Genomic DNA, 16,636 nt, shown 5'->3' on the forward strand with positions numbered 1-16,636 from the left:
AAAGCATATGAGTAGCAAGAACTATGTATAATAATTACAAACATTTCATGCAAGCAATATAGCTTCAGAGTTTGAGACAATAAATATAAAAATAGCGGCATTTCATACAGAAAAATTGAATTTGCCACCTTCCATCTGAGAGATCATTACTAATGATCAAAGTTCACAATGCCAAAATTCAATCAATATACATAATACAAGAAATCCCTTCCATCATCATGCTCCCAGCAAAGCACAAACAAGGCAGTCTTTCTGCCTCAAATGTTGCCTAATTCCCGTACCAATTTCCCTAAGAAAATGAGCACATTTTAGTCATATGCTACCCATAAAATTGAAAACAAAGTTTTGCATAAATTCAAGCACCCAGTAATCACATTAAACTCTTGAAATTTTCTGCATTTCTCAAACTGGAAAATGGTGGAAAATATCAAGTTTTCAATTTACAATGGGAAAATTTTTGCGAAAGTAATCCAAAATATCCCTCATAAAAGCACTGGTCATTCAATTCACTCATAACCTAAAGTGATTGAATAAGAATAGGTAAATAAGGACAAGCGAATCATACATGTATATGATACAGAGTAAGTCAATCTTAATAAATAAGTGATCATCCTGCAAGACAACATGAAAAGAGTTTTCTGATCTACACTCAAAATCATTAAAGCTTAGTAATCTTTCAGCAGTGACATATCAACAGAAACACAAGGGAGATGAAGTTTCACAGAAAAAAGGAAGGAATACAATAAATCAAAGGTATAAATTGGGGATGGCCGGATCAGATACACCTCGGATCCAAATATCTGTGGATATTGCCCTTCATCGGATATATCGGATCCAAAGTCACGGAAGACATCGAATCTGGATCCAAAATTTTAAATAATAGCTTCAGTGAATGCAATAAGGGCCCAACTAGCACATTATAAATCATTGAGATAAAGTGAAAGGAAGAAATAAGGAAGGCGCTTAACAAGTAAGCTTGTTATGGGTTTCTTACGGCCAGGCCGACAAACTTCCATGGTGATGATGAAAAAATGGATTACAAACTTTCAGCACTTCCGTAGATGTTGTTGTACCAGAATTTCAGTCATGGAAAATAAAAAAGGCAAAATACGACTGGCACATAGTGTGACTCTTCCCAAGAGATTGAACAATAATCGGGGGAAACTAAGCGTCGTAGGATGATACATAACCACGTCAAAAGTAACTACGTCGCAGATTTCAGAAAACCACCCTCGGCCATCCATCAGCCCGTGATTCTGTTGTTTTTTTTGTTTCTGAAATCACACAGACCACAAATAATTGTCTTCTAAGAAAAACATAAAATTAAACGAGAACAATTGAAGCGTGTTTCATCCCTACCCCATCTCACCAATTGACCTTTTTTGGCCTACCTGCTTCAATTCTCCATTTCTAGACGAAAAATGCTAGGTGAGTGACTTTCTGGGCCCAAAGATGTCTTGATAGCTTTGACAATTAGATGACACGTACAAGATTTTAAAAAGAATTAGACCAAACGCGACGCATTCCTGATGATATTTCTGTTTATTTTTCAGCTCTAATTGATTGCCACTAAGTTTTATATTTACAATTAGACTATAACAATACGCAAAATTGTCCAAACAGCACAATTTTAAAAGAAACAAGCGCAGCATTAACCCCTCAAATGAGGAGAGACGGATTGGAAATGCCAACTGCATATATCACGTAGCTCGCCCAGCTTCGCTTAGAAGTCAACGATGCCACTGAAGCAAGATCTGACTTGTTCATCCTTGACTCCCTCATTTGTAGCCTCATTGATTGAAATACGGAGGAAGCAGGCTCCTTACCCTCCACCTCTCCTCTATGTGCTTCTGCTGCCCACCCCTTCCTCATGCTGAGCGGTCGAGCACCTCGTCGCACGTGACATTAATGCTGTTTTAAATACTGTAAATTGTGTTGCTGATTGCACAGTTGCAATTTAATTTAATGATGCACCGATAAAAATGTCTTTCATTGTGTAGAACCATTTCTATTGAGATAAGGAGAACCAATGTATGCCATGTGCGTGCACTGTGGCGTGAAATTATCGCGAGGAAGTGCTAAATCCACCTAACCATACTGAAGCATTTTCGGGAGAAACACAAATCGGTATGCAATGTGAAAGTGACAAAATTCAGGGGAAACATGCATGAGGAAAATTTGAATTCAGTTGATGGCAGTGGGGTAGCCAGGAATTTTGTTAGGGGGGGTCGAAAAACCAGGGGGGAAATTTTTAAACAACAGGGCACAAAGTAGAGGGTTTCTAACTAATTTTAACACCCTTCATAATTGAAAAAGACTTCACTTTTCAAAGAAATCTATTGTAAATTCATGATTTTTCAATATTTTGTTTCCTTATATGAAGGAAAGTAATTGTGTTTTTATATTTTGGGGGGTCCGTACGTAAGCCGGACCGGGGGGTCCGGTACATCCACTGGTCAGTGGTTTATCCAAAGATTTTTCCTATTTTCATTCACAAACCCAAGTATAACAGTTCAGGTCCTGAGCATGTAAAGATGTTTTTAAAAAACAACCTGAAAGCCTATAAAAATGATTTTTAATTTATAAAAATATTAAAATGTGTATGAAAATCTAAAAAGCATTCCTTTGATTGTATGTACCCAGAATAGACTTGAATAATTACCGTATTTCTCCGAATATAGGCCCCCTCTGAACCTAGTCCCCCCACCTAATTTTTAGGCTTCAGTTTCGAGAAAAATATAAAAAATGCATTTGAATATAGCACCCCCTTTACTTTTACCATGAACATTTTTTGAAAAAAAGGGGGGACTATACTCTCAGATAAATATGGTACTTTGTTTAATAGCAGGAATTTGAGAATGCATTCGGATCGGAAAATATCCGATCCGAAAGATCCGGCTCTGAAAATCAAGTATACGACCTAAATCCATATCCGAAAAAAATCCTGAATCTGTCCATTCCTAGAATAAATTTAGGATAATCTAATGCACCACCATTCAGGTGACCAGCACAAATAACACTCCAGGCAGGCCTATCCACTTATCCAGTGTGCCTATTCTGCCCTCAGCTTGAACAAAGCAAAGAAGAAGATGATGGGATGTACTTGAATTTCCATCATCGAGAATGTGGCCTTAGAAATGAAATGCCAGAGAGGCAATTTACTTACAGATAGTGGTGACATAAACTTTGCTGAGGTACATATTTTCTTTCTCCATAGTACCACTCACATAGCAATAATTGTAAAAATATAACTTTTGATGTGCATGATGACAGAAAAACTAATGGTAGGCTGTTCAACCCCCTCCCTCACTATGCCCTGTATTCCTCTTGTAATGCTTCCTGATATTAAAGGCCCTGTTCGTAGCCCTTTACAACCTCAACAAATTTCTGTCAATGACATAAAATATCAGTTAGAGCAAGGATAATATTTTTCAGGCTTCCAAACCATTATTTTAAATGTCTGATGATGACAGTTGCACCACCAATTCCCCAGCATCTTGAGATCGGAAGACCTGACCTGAAGATGCGAGTCAGATTTCAGGCAAAACTGTCATCATCCAACATCAAACCTGAAGGTGGAACATAAAAAAAACATTATCACATAGGCTATTCACAGAGGATAAGATTCATAAGACCACCACCTAGAGCTCAAAAAACTAATTGCCAGATGATGTTACTTCTGTGAACCAAAATACATTCAGCCAACATCACAGCACTCATAAACATAGTGCCGTTTAGGCTTTACTTTGCTAGCCAGAAAACAATGTATACATGCATCACCGTCACAATCAAGGGAATTAGGTTGTAAGTGTCAAAGGAATCAGGGGCAAGTCTTAGCAGCAAAAATAAAGCACTAACCTGCTTGCTCTATCACAAAGATTCCATAATCAACTTGCTGCTTTTGAAGCAAAGGATGTAGATTGAGGAGAAGGGCTCGGAGATGCTCGGCTCGATCTCTGTAGGGAACAATGATGGCCACTTTATTACGTGCCTGACAATTCCTGGGTTTGCCATGGCCTCCAATGTCTAGGCCACCCAAGTCAGGTCCAAGGATCTTCTCTAAGCCTTTCTCCAATTCTTTCACAGAAGGGATTCGTTTGGTAACCTCCAATGGTCCAACTGTTCAAAGAATAAATAATCAATGATAATTCAGTACATAATAAATATATGAGAATATAATGAGATACTTATGCAAAAATACTAATGTCATAGTTTTAAATAACCAATTGCTCACTTAAGCTTGTCATCACCAAGAGATCTGTGACAAAGTTATAGTTTTTGCGGCAATTGACAAGCACATCAAGAAAATCAAACTTCAGTTTCGCAAATTTTTCAGTGAGGTTTCAAAGATATGTACACGGCAATGGGATCTACAGCATAACACAGGAAGCACACACTTATTTGTAAAATTTTAAAAGCCTCATTTTTCCTACTTTTTTCATGGTTTTTTTGCTGCTCTATTCATTAAATTATTCCTTTAGACTCAAGGGCTAAAATTGCTTTCTTTGCTACACATGGTAGGGTATGAAATCGGCAATGCTGAAAAGTAATGGCATTTTTACTTTTCTCCCTACTTGACTTTTCATCTCTGTGATAACTGAAACTTATACAACATTGCCCTTATTCAGCAAAGAATATATCATCACATACAAAAAGATAAAGTGTCCAAGCCATGATATAACTTCACGTAAGTACACTAAATTCAGAAAACCCTAACCTGCAGATTTGAGAAAAAATTATGTGTAAATGGAAAGGGGTCCCTTTGACCGCTGCCCACAACAGATAGGGCTAAATATCAGAGAAGTAAACATCTACAGGGTCATTACAAAGAGATTTGAACTAATTTATTTAATTCACTTCTAATAAGGGAAGAAAAAGAATGGGATTGTAAATTTTGGGATGAAATGGGAGAAAAATAAAGTTATAAGCTGAGTGATATGTATTTCTAGGTATGTATAAGTATTTCACAGGTTTCTTTGCTATGATTTGATGCAAGTATTTTATCTCTCTAAAATATTTGCAGCTAGAGTTTCAGCAAGATAAGCTCAATCACCCTTTTGATGTAGCTATAGCACTGCCTTATCTATCGCAACGGATGCCTTCCAGAATAATTCATTTCAATACATTTTAAATTCTCGCTTACATAATGAGTAAATTGATCATGTATATTGCAGTGCTCCACACTATTGGTAGTGATAGTAAAACTAGTTCAAGGAGCATCAACAGCCAGGGCCACACTGAACCTTTATAAACCACAAAAATGATAATCCAGACCATTCATTAACAATGTAGTATTGGTAAGCTGTATTTATATTTTATGTAAAATATGACTTTGCTCGGATGTGTAACAAGATACATAGTAGGGATGAGTCGATTCCAAATGTCGATTCTCGATTCCACCAATTCTCGGGCACGGAATCGGAATCGATCGCCTAAAGTCGGTTCCGATTCCATCGATTCCAGGAAGATAAATGTTTTGAGCATAGGCTATAAGTTTGGGGCATAAAGGCTGCCACACACCTAAGCGGCCGCGGTGTCAGCCTTGCCCGCGGGGAGGATACGCCCGGCACGCGGGTGCTGTGATGAACATACCTAAGCGGCCTCGGAAACAAGAAAATGTCGGCAAGAGCGAAAAACCGACGAACCCTGAAATGGCGCGTGTTCATGAGCAACTCTCAGAGAAAAAAAATTGGAAACCACGGGATCGGGAAGCAATGGATGCGTTTTCCGTTCTTTTATTAACCGCTGGTCACGGCAAATCAAATTATTGCGATTATGAATCATATTCGGAGAATTCATCTGGACCACCAATTTTAAAGTATGGTAGATCGAAATATATTTTTTATATTTTCGAATGATGTTTGAAGTCTGATGATAATAAAAACGTGCAGAGAGCGAGTTTTCCTGTGAAAAAAAGTTTCTTATAAATACGCGCGGGTTTTCTATATAACTTTTTTAGACTAACACGCGTCTGCGTCAATAATAAAAAATTTAGACACATTCGCGTTTGCATAGTCCAGTTTTATCAATGCAACACTTGAGAAAGTTGATACTTGCTTGACATAAGCCGCCGCGGCCTCGACAGGTTGCGTTCGGCCGCCACCGCGCACCCGCCAGGCTGCTCTGGTATGTATGGACGCAATGAACGCTACATTATTGTTTAGCCACCGCGGCCAAACGAGAATGTAGCCACCGCGGCTGTTATTTTTAGGGATGGTCGGATCGGATACCTCGTATCCAAATATCCACGGATATTGCCCTTCATCGGATACATCGGGTCCAAAGTCGTGGAAGACATCGGATCTGGATCCGAAATTTTAAATAATAGCTTCAGTGAATGCGACGCCCCATCAGGGTGGAAAGAGTTCCGATTCTCTCTTCGAATGCGCCGTCGCATGTGATTCTTGCCCTACTCATGAACCGTTTTGTTTGAAAGCTCTCGCAGAGGTTACGAGTAGAATTTCAGCCGTGGCCAGGATTTTCAGCCAGAAAATAAAAAAGGCAAAATACGACTGGCACATTGTGCGACTCTTCCCAAGGGATTGAACAATCATCGGGGGAATCTCAGCGCCGTAGGATAATAACCACGTCAAAAGTAACTACGTCGCGGATTTCAGAAAACCACCCTCGGCCGTCCATCAGCCCGTGCCTCTATTGTTGTTTTTTCGTATCCGAAATCAAACGGATCATATATCATTGTCTTCTAAGGAAAATATCAAATCACACGAAAACTATTGAAGCGTGTTTCATCCCTACCTCGTCTCACCAACTGACCTTTTTTGGCCTACCTGCTTCAATTTTCCGTTTCTAGACGAAAAATGCTAGGAGAGTGACTTCTGGGCCCGAAGATATCTTGATAGCTTCGACAATAAGATGACATTTACCAGATTTAAAAAAGAATTAGACCAAACGAGACGCATTCCTGACGATATTTCTGTTTATTTTTCAGCTCTAATTGAATGCCACTCAGTTTTCTATCAACAATTCTACAATTGGACTTTACTGATATGCAACATTGTCCAAACAGCACAATTTTCAAAGAAAAAAGCGCAGCATTAACCCCTCAAACAATTAGAGACGGATTGGAAATGCCAACTACATATATCACGTAGCGCACCCGACTTTGCTTTGAAGGCAACGACGTCACTGAAGCAAAATCTGACTCCAAACCGAACCGTGTGTGTGCACTGTGGCGTAAATTATCGCGAAGATGGGCTAAATCCACCTCACAATACTGAAGCATTTTCGGGTGAAACACAAGTCCGTATGCGATGAGAAAGTAAAATTCGAGGGAAACGTGCGTGAGGAAAATTTGAATTCAGTCGATGGCAGGGGGGTAGCCAGGAATTTTGTTAAGGGGGGATCCAAAACCAGGGGGGACAATTTTTAAACAACAGGGTACAAAGGAGAGGGTTTCAAACTAATTTTAACACCCTTCATAATAGAAAAAAATCATTTTTCATCTTTGTAAATTCATGATTTTTAAACATTTTGTTTCCTTTTATGAAGGAAAGTAATTGTGTTTTTATATTTTGGGGGGTCCTTTCGCCACGCCACTGGTCAGTGGTTCATCCTAAGATTTTCCTATTTTCATTTCCAAACCCAAGCATAACAGTTTAGGCCCTGAGTATGTAAAGATGTTTTTTAAAAACAACTGGAAAGCCCATAAAATAATTTTTAATTTATAAAAATATTAAAATGTGTATGAAAATCTAAAACTCATTCCATTGATTGTATGTACCCAGAATAAACTTGAATAATGACTTTGTTTAATGGCAGGAATTTGAAAATGCATTTGGATTCGAAAATATCCAATTCGAAAGATCTGGCTCCAAAAATCCTGGATCCGTCCATCCCTAGTTATTTTATTCCATTCAATTCTTAAATTTTAATGATAGCAATGCTACAGATAAATTAAAATTCCACCTGTTAGAGGGAATAAGAATCGATGGAATCGGAATCGAGAATTGGGAATCGATTTGAAGGAATCGGAATTGGAATCGGAATCGAAAAAAAGTGGAATCGACTCATCCCTAATACATAGTCTATGTTCTACATTTTTAAGATGAATGGGGATATTGAATCTGCAACAAACGACTTTTTATTTCATGAATTCAGCCAAAACGCATGTCACAATAGAGCAGATGCCACAGGGTTGGCATATCCTTCTTGGAGAGGAAAGGATACGATTGGTCCAGGATTGTGCAGCCAGCCTTGTTACTAGAACTTCCCTTTATGGGATAATCCAAATTGAGCACTCCCTAACACTTTCCTTACTTTTCTCTTAATGTTAATAGGCAGCTATGCTAAACTGATATTTTTTGGGGAAACTGTTCAGAAATAGTGTCAGGTCATTCATTAGGATTCTCAAATCAATCATGGACTAACAAACTAAGAGTCCATCAAATTGGTATGTGAGCGATGAAGGAACTATAAACTTATAAGTGAGAGAAGAAGTGGCAAAGAAGGAGAAAAGATGGGGATTTACATCCGCTGTTACAAAATGGCTTATGCGCTGTGAGGAAGTCGAGTTTTTGCTGAGAAAGGTAGCATAAAATGTTCTAAAAACAAGGTATACTGTACGTATGTATGTACTTGTTATGTGTTTGCAGAAGCAAGTTAGTTACCATGTGTATTAGTATTGTGTGCATTTACATTACTGGAATATCACAATTGAATGCAAACAATGAGAAAAAAATCACTGAATTCAACAACAGAAATTTATTTGTCATGTTTTGATAGCACCGGTCCTGTATAAACAATGTACGATGGTAGCCCCAAAACTATTTCAAAAGGGGTACCTATATATTCCACCATTCTTAAAGGGTTTTCTGTTGTAATGTAATGAGGAACTTGCATGGGTCGTAGATTGCTCTAAAAACTATTTTGAATAAGTCAAATGGATACATTAGCTCGCAAAAATACCTTCAGTTTCTCCATTCAACATCAAAAGAAATAAAAAAATTGCATTTAAAATCGAGAAAAATTTCTCTGAGCCGACCACTGCGCGAAGACACCCGAGCGTTGCCGAGGCCAGGCGTGACGTCATAGGTGCCTAAACAACCGTAGGGAGTAGGGAAATACGCTGAGCGCATGGTGTAAAATTTGTTTTGCGGGAGTATTTAGCCGCTCATCGTCACTTTATTTTGTTCTGTTATTCTTGGGCAAGTTTTCCTATTGCCATTGTGCCTAGATTATTACTTGGGATATTAATAATGCGGCATCGGGATGATGAAGTACAAGCGTTTCACTTCGTATGTTTTAGTGATCAGAAAAATGGATGATAACGTTGCCACTCGTTCGAATAGTACACCTGAAATCTACATCATCTACATCTACATAATACCCCGCAAGCCGCCTAAAAGGCGTGTGGCATGGGGTGTTAGGACACCAGCCTTTTTTTCGGACACCAAAAATTGATACCACGACCCTCATGGAATTTGTTAAGACAAATTATTGCTATACGTCGGCGGCAAATCGAGTTGTAAAAGAAACTATTAATACTGGAGGATAACGATCGTAAGATGTGCTGTTGACATTAGAGTAAGCTGTGCTGTTGAATTTGGCAACACCGAATTAACGGAGAAGGTAGTCCTAACCGTCCTACGGTACGAATTCACAGCAAAACAGTCCGCACACAATCCACATGTGAGATCGCGAGTCGGTTTCGCTGCCAACACACACACAAGCTATAATCTATTTCAATAATATAGGTAAATCCAGAAACAATATACTAGCATATACCATAAAAATATAGTGGGAAATAGGCAAATACTCTTATCAAAAACTGGATGTCACTGTCACATTCTTATATTCATCACGTACAACTTACAATAACAGAACTCGTTATGATGAAAACAACTATTTATTCACTGATTTAAACCCTTAAATTAGCCCACACAAGTGACTTTTCTCACTACTATTCGTTGAAATAATGGAATAACAAACTTCACTCACAGTTTTTATTTCAATAGCGTGATCGTGAAATGTCATATCTACGGTGAACAACGGAGATTAGCAAGCCACTGACAATTTTTACACTACTGTTAGACATTTATCGATAGCGTAATAGCACTTTTTACAATTCAATCACGATGGAACACTGATAACTCTTGGCCGATATTTTTCAACCTTGTCAAACTTTGTGCATTACAACCACTGGCACTGTGATTATTAGTAGTAGCTTAACGGGAGATGTCACGTTGAAAATAACACTATTTTGGCACAAAAATGTTCCTAGATGTCTCCAATCAGCGATCAAAAGTTGCATTGACTGGAATTCACCCCATAATACAAGCACATACAGTCCTAAACGACGAATTCTCCGGTACCTACGAATAAACGGAGGAAGTTATTGTATATAAAAGCTAAGCGGACATTAGTAAACATCAAAATCGTTCTAATTACATACTTAAATGAAAGATATGCCGTCGATAACATCAACTTACAATTAACGTATCCCCCTTCCAACGGCCGTGGCTCAGACTGCTACAACGATGTTACTTACAATTAGATATTATAAAATATTTGGTTTCACTTCTTCAGTTTTATATTTTATGTCCTTACTCAATTATTAATATTATAAATAATACAAAATATGAGGCTTTCGAGCCTCTATTGTCGGATATTTATCCTTAAATAGAAAACAATCAACACGTCTCACAAACGGAGCTCTCACAACGGCAGGCAACTATTACAAGCAATCACAACAATAGCTTCGTGTGATGTTTAGGCACCTTTGACGTCATCGAGGCTTCGTCGGCAGTGGCTTGGGGGGTGAGGGAGTTTTTCCCGCGCTTTAAAATTCGTTATATTTATCATTTAATATCTCGCGAAGGAAAACTCAGATTTACATGCGGTTTTCTTTGTTGTATTCAGAAAATAATTTTCTGTCCGCCTGTTAAATAAAAAAAATTCATGCAAGTTCCCCATTGCATACGGGTAGAATAAAGTTATATTATTATTATTTATTATACATTATTATATTCAAAATGGGTGGCTTATATTTCTTTCAGTGAGAGTAGGAGAGCAAGCAAATTTACAAGGCTATTAGCAATGTAAGAACTTTTAAAAATAAGCAGGAGCTGGCTCTTGAAAAATAAGCCTTTGCTTGAACCTAATAAAAAAACACCACTGATAAAACCTGCAGTTACACCAAATCTGTGGACACAGCCTCTGACTTAATTGTTACTAACATAGATAGTCGAAAATTGCAAGTTTTGTTAATCAGAGAGAGAAAGGCAAAAAATATTTCATGAATGAAAATTTCAAGACAATACAATTCTATTATCCACAAGACTGAAACACACAACACACAAGATTAAAAGTACAGCAAGTTACAGCAAAAAATAAGCTAAGAATTAATTTTGAATAGCAATTCCATTAATTTTCCTTTGCCAATTGCCTTTGATGGATAAGAAATCATTTACTTCTGAATATCCCAAACTCTCAGACACTTAAACAAATTCAATATTCAATGGAGATGGTAAAAAAGCCTAAGACCAAAAACCTACAAGTCAATATAGGCATTATGTTCTATAAACAATTTCCTACAGCTTCCCAATTAAAATCAGATATGCGATTAGTCCGGTCAGATCTTTAGCTGGTATGTAAGCGATGTTCCTGACCAGGAACTTGACGTCACAAAAAATTGGCATTATGGTCCATATCATTTCCATATGCTCCATATAAGTTCCCGATTGGTTCCCAACAGCCAACAGTTCTATAGATAAGAAATTCCTTGCTGTTCAATTTCAGGTCTGAAATTTATTTTCTGGAGGTTGAGGTTAAATAAAGACTACTCACCAAGGTTTGGAGGAATTGGTGGACACAGTGGCAATCCAGTAGTAGGAGGTGAAGTCACAGGATGCGTGACAGTGGAGCTGTTATGCATTATTTTTTCTTCTTCTTCATTACAATCGGAACACAGCACTGATGCCTCAGTTGATGGCTCAGTCATTTCTGAGGGCTTTGCACTAAGATTATGAACACTATCCACCTGATTAAGTACAGCATTCACACCCACATCTTTCACCACATTCCACGGCACACCTGCAGAGGGTTTTGAGGTGGCGTTGCGTGGGGGCGGGGGAGGAGTTGACACTTTGAGCGGAGGCACACCTTTTGCCAGCAATGGTGGCATCTCATGGATATTCCTCCCCATCGACCCTAAATACATGCCGCCCCTCCCACTCGAGTGGTTGGCAATGGTGAAGAGGGGCTCAAAATGTCTCGCATCGAATATGGCGCTGATGGCATACTGGAGAATCAGCAGTGCCAGCACTACTGACACCAGAACCTTGTAGTGATGCAAGCAAAGCCAAGAAAACGTGGGGCTAGTCATGCCGGCGCAGCCGTTGCCGGCCTTCTATCGGTCACGGGTGACCTGGGCACACGGCGGCCCCTAATTCACTGAGGTGCCACCACCACAGCCAGGGGCCACACGTGTCTTCTTTGCACGAAGCGAGCTCAGCAGGAAAGAGCGGAAGGACCAGGGGCAGTGGTCCCATGGCCGTCTGGCATGCAGATGAATGAAGACTGAGAAGGGCTGACTTGGTTAAGTAGGCATGGGTCAGGGGAATACTGCACAATCAAAGGATCAAAACTCCTGTTGAGAATATTCCTGGAGACAACTGCTCTGCTGCACAAAGACAGTGGATATCCCAATGCCTCGTAGGGTAAGAAGTCTAAGGCTCAAGCAGCCTCCATATCTGCAAAGAAGAAAAGAAAAAAATAAAAATCATGAGTTTATCCGAGTAGATGATAATATTAAATGATTTACATGAGAGCTAATGTGTAAATTAAATGTACAGCCCCAAGAGGAGCATGATTGAAATCGAATCGGCGGAAGTGTAGGTAGACAAAACACAATAGAGTGAAAAATTACTGCATATTTATCTAGCTATGCAGGAGATACTACAGGTAGACTCGGACACGTAGTCCAAAATTTGCTACGCGGGAAGCTTTATTGTGACGCGGGTTGCAGATACTGATAAAAAAGGAAGGTATCCTGTAGCTTAAAAAGTAGACATGGTAGATAAAAACTGAGGTTATTTCCTTATCCAAAGGCCAAAAGTTAGTTAAAAACAAGCATTATTAAGACAACAAATTGGTTGTTCTCCAGTGTAATTTATTAAAAATTTGGCCGCTATTAAGAAACAATTTATACCATCATAATTTTTCCTTTGATATTGATAGTAAGGACAGGCGGAAAAAATAGCTCAACTTCGAGTCAAAAAAGATCTTATAAAATAAGGGGTTTTAAAAAAAGCACCTGGGTTTTAAGGCTTTGTAGTACCTTTAACATTTGAATCACCGTTATAAATTATAAATCAAATATGAAAGCCACCCAGAGATATTTTTGCCGACAAACGTTCAATATGTGCCTCATTTGTCACAAAACACTCCTCCAGTCGCTCATCGCATACCCTCAACAGTCTCTCAGCAGGTACTTATTTCTATAACGAATGCTTTTTAAATCGAGCAGGTCAGATAGTAGTGCGGGGATATAAAAATTATTCTCCCTTAACTCTGCAAAGCTAATAATAGCAGGTCAAGATTGAAAGAGCAGAAACGTGAAACGATCATTCTGTCCAGAAGTCACCATTTTTACTAAAATGGCTTTCTACAAGGTTATGAATGGAAAAATATGAAAATGAGTAATTGCTTACAACGGAGTTGTTCGACCTTCTATTTGATGCATCTTCTATATATATTAGAGAAGATGTCTCTTTGTCTGTCCACTATGTGCTTCCATACGGCTGCACAAATTGCGGCAAAAGTTTGAGCATTGATGCATCTCATGCTCCCAAACTCAGTAGTGCTACTTTCGGTTGCGTCCGACGCGTCTTTTAAGGCCGTTTTACACGAGGCACGGAATTGCGCAGGTTAGAACTGCATTAATTTCTAAATTGGCGTGGAATTGCGCGAGTGCATGAACGACATTAGAACAGGGGCTATTTTGCCATCTCACGTCCACGCATTCTCGCATGTGTTCTAGCAATTCATCGCTTTACACGACGCAATTTTGACTGCACCTTCGTGCACACGTCAGATTGTTCAATTACGTGCCCCGTGTAAAACGGTCTTTACGTCGTTACCTCATTACAGTTTTTTACGTCACGTCATACAACTTCTGCGATTGAACATCCTGCCACGTAGGCACACCTCTTGACACGGTCAAAGAGAAAGCATTAAATTCCGATATGATCATCCTAGTTCCAAGTTTCCCATTTCTCTGGGTACTATCCTACACGAGCAAAGCCGAGTAGTCAGATAGTCATTGATAATTTACAATCGAATGGTGTACAAACTAAACAGTCTTAAAGCCCGTTTACTCATTCCGATCTACTCATTTTGGGGTATCTCAAATAAATTATTTAATGCTGGTGGAAAATTTACTTCTACATATATTTGATCGATTCCCATTCACGATGGATTGATTGTGCCCGCTCAATTTTTGCTGAAAATTTTCAATAACGTCGAGTCACATTGGCTAAAATTCAAGCACACAATTGGAGGATATTCAGAGACAAAAAAGAAAATGCCCCCAGATGTGGAGTAGAATGAGCGCGATGGCTTTGTTATGAAAGACTAGGTCAGGCATTAGGGTCCTCAGCTTGGAGGACGAGGAAATAATCGAGAAATTCTATTCCACTCGATGGAACTCGACTTATTTCTTCCCACTCCAGGATTTCCCATTCTTCGGTGGCCCCGATACTACTTCCTTGCTCTCGCGCAGCAGAATTTTAAGCATGGAATCAAAGGAGTGGTCGTATGAGTGATGAACGACAATTCAACATTGTGTCTTCGTACACCAACAAGGGGAATACACAACCGTCGGGTGGCTATTCGAGCTCAAATTTTCCGATTCGGTAGATCATGGCTATAAATTCAATACGCCGAAGCGAGACGACGCACCTATCGTAAAATTTTGAGAAAAAATTTGTAAGTACCTCATAATATTCTTCAGAGCGTATTATAACTTCATGCCCCGGGATCTAAAACAATGAAATATATTTACAGGCTTCAACACATAGTTCCTGAATGGGAATGGAACGCAGTAGCACTAGCTCATCCAGCCTGTCTGAGAGAGCTAAACAACCAAAGGCGAGATATTAAAAAAAAATAGTTTCACCGTTATCCTTTCGCGTCCAACTTCGTGGAAATACTGATGGTTGATTGAATTGCAAATTTTTGCATTACTGAAGTTAATTTCCTCACCGAGAACTTCTTGCACCCGTAGGAAAATTAATGGAAAGGATCGTGCCTAAATTCTCTTAAAAAATGGCAATCATGAAATGAAAATTCAGAAGCTTGTAAATCATAGAGCAAAAACATAAAACACAGTACGTCAGAGAGGAGAAAAAGGAATGGTTGGATCAGAAGAAATGGGCTTTCTAAAACGTCATATTCGTGTATCAAGATATTTTAATCTACATATTTAAACCTTACTCCAGAATCGATTCCCGAGCTAAAACAATTTCAAGAAGAAAAATGAATTAGCTAAACAATGTTTAACTTTACACCGGCTACCAGTCCAGGATAATAGAGAGGTGTCTATACTTCCATATCCTGAGAATACGAAGGGAGTCGTGAGTTAAAAAACTTTTAATTCTACCGATAAATATCTCTGCTGAAAATGGCTATCGAAAGTTAAAATACACTTGCTACAAGATCAAAAAACAAACATCGTTCATTATAGGGTACATTCACTTAACAAATTAATTCTTACCATTCCTATGCGTCTGAATAAAGCCACAATTAATATATTACATGTTTGTGCTTGCACGTGCCCCTTTTATGCTTTTGCTAAAATGTTTTAAGATTATTTGAAACTGATTATCGAAATAATACAATTCATCGTCGCGCCAAAGTGAATCATTTAACGAGCCAGCCACAAAATAGGGACCATTGCAGTGTCGCAAACTTGAGAGGAAATATACGAACGATTGAGGTTAAATTGAATTACAATTTTTCCAGTAATGCAGGTTCATGCAAAACATGAAGACATTCGCATTTGGACATTTTGACTTTCTTTTCAGATTTGGAACATTTTAATCTCTGTTACAAGCGGCATCGACCACTAATATTTTCTTTTTGCGTAGCCAGCTGAATTTCCGGGACGAATATCAACGATTATCCAGGAAATATTCAACTAATTAAGTATTTTTGTTTTTTTTGTCATTCATTGACGAACTCCACTGCTTGGCAGAAGAATCATGATTGCAAAATCCTAAAATCGTTTTGAAAGCATCAATACTGAAAATTCAATTAAAGGCAACTTAAAAACGAGTTTTCGTAAAAATCAGACATTAATCGATCGATCGATCTTCGACATCACATAAAATGTAGAGGGTTACTTCAGGCTTAATCTGGTGAAATTCTAACAAATTAGCGCATAAAAACTTACTGGAGATTTTCCACTAATACTTAAATTTTCCTAACAAGACCCGCCATCTGACGATAATAAGAAGTTTTTGAAAGCGGTCGTGCAACGAAAATTTACATATTTATGGAAAATTGCAAGTAATATTTAATTTACCAATACATCATGGGATCAATTTTATATTTTATGTCTTTTTAACGCTAGGAATAACGCATTTGAACTCACGAATCATCTTGAAATTTTTAAAGG

General features: G+C 38.5%; 1 protein-coding gene across 2 annotated transcripts in view; it reads right to left on the reverse strand.

Moving 5' to 3' along the window:
- Positions 1-16,636, reverse strand: part of LOC124170536 (beta-1,4-N-acetylgalactosaminyltransferase bre-4-like) — a 358,835-nt gene that overhangs the window by 10,676 nt on the left and 331,523 nt on the right. For both annotated transcript variants that reach the window (XM_046549326.1, XM_046549325.1), the window contains 2 exons: positions 11,806-12,710; positions 3,859-4,119 (listed from right to left, as the gene is read on the reverse strand). In XM_046549326.1, the coding sequence (XP_046405282.1) occupies positions 3,859-4,119; positions 11,806-12,343 (799 nt within the window). In that variant the 5' untranslated portion in view covers positions 12,344-12,710. The remainder of the gene's footprint in view (positions 1-3,858; positions 4,120-11,805; positions 12,711-16,636) is intronic.

This window comes from Ischnura elegans, chromosome X, assembly GCF_921293095.1.
Source record: "Ischnura elegans chromosome X, ioIscEleg1.1, whole genome shotgun sequence".
NCBI lineage: Eukaryota > Metazoa > Arthropoda > Insecta > Odonata > Coenagrionidae > Ischnura > Ischnura elegans.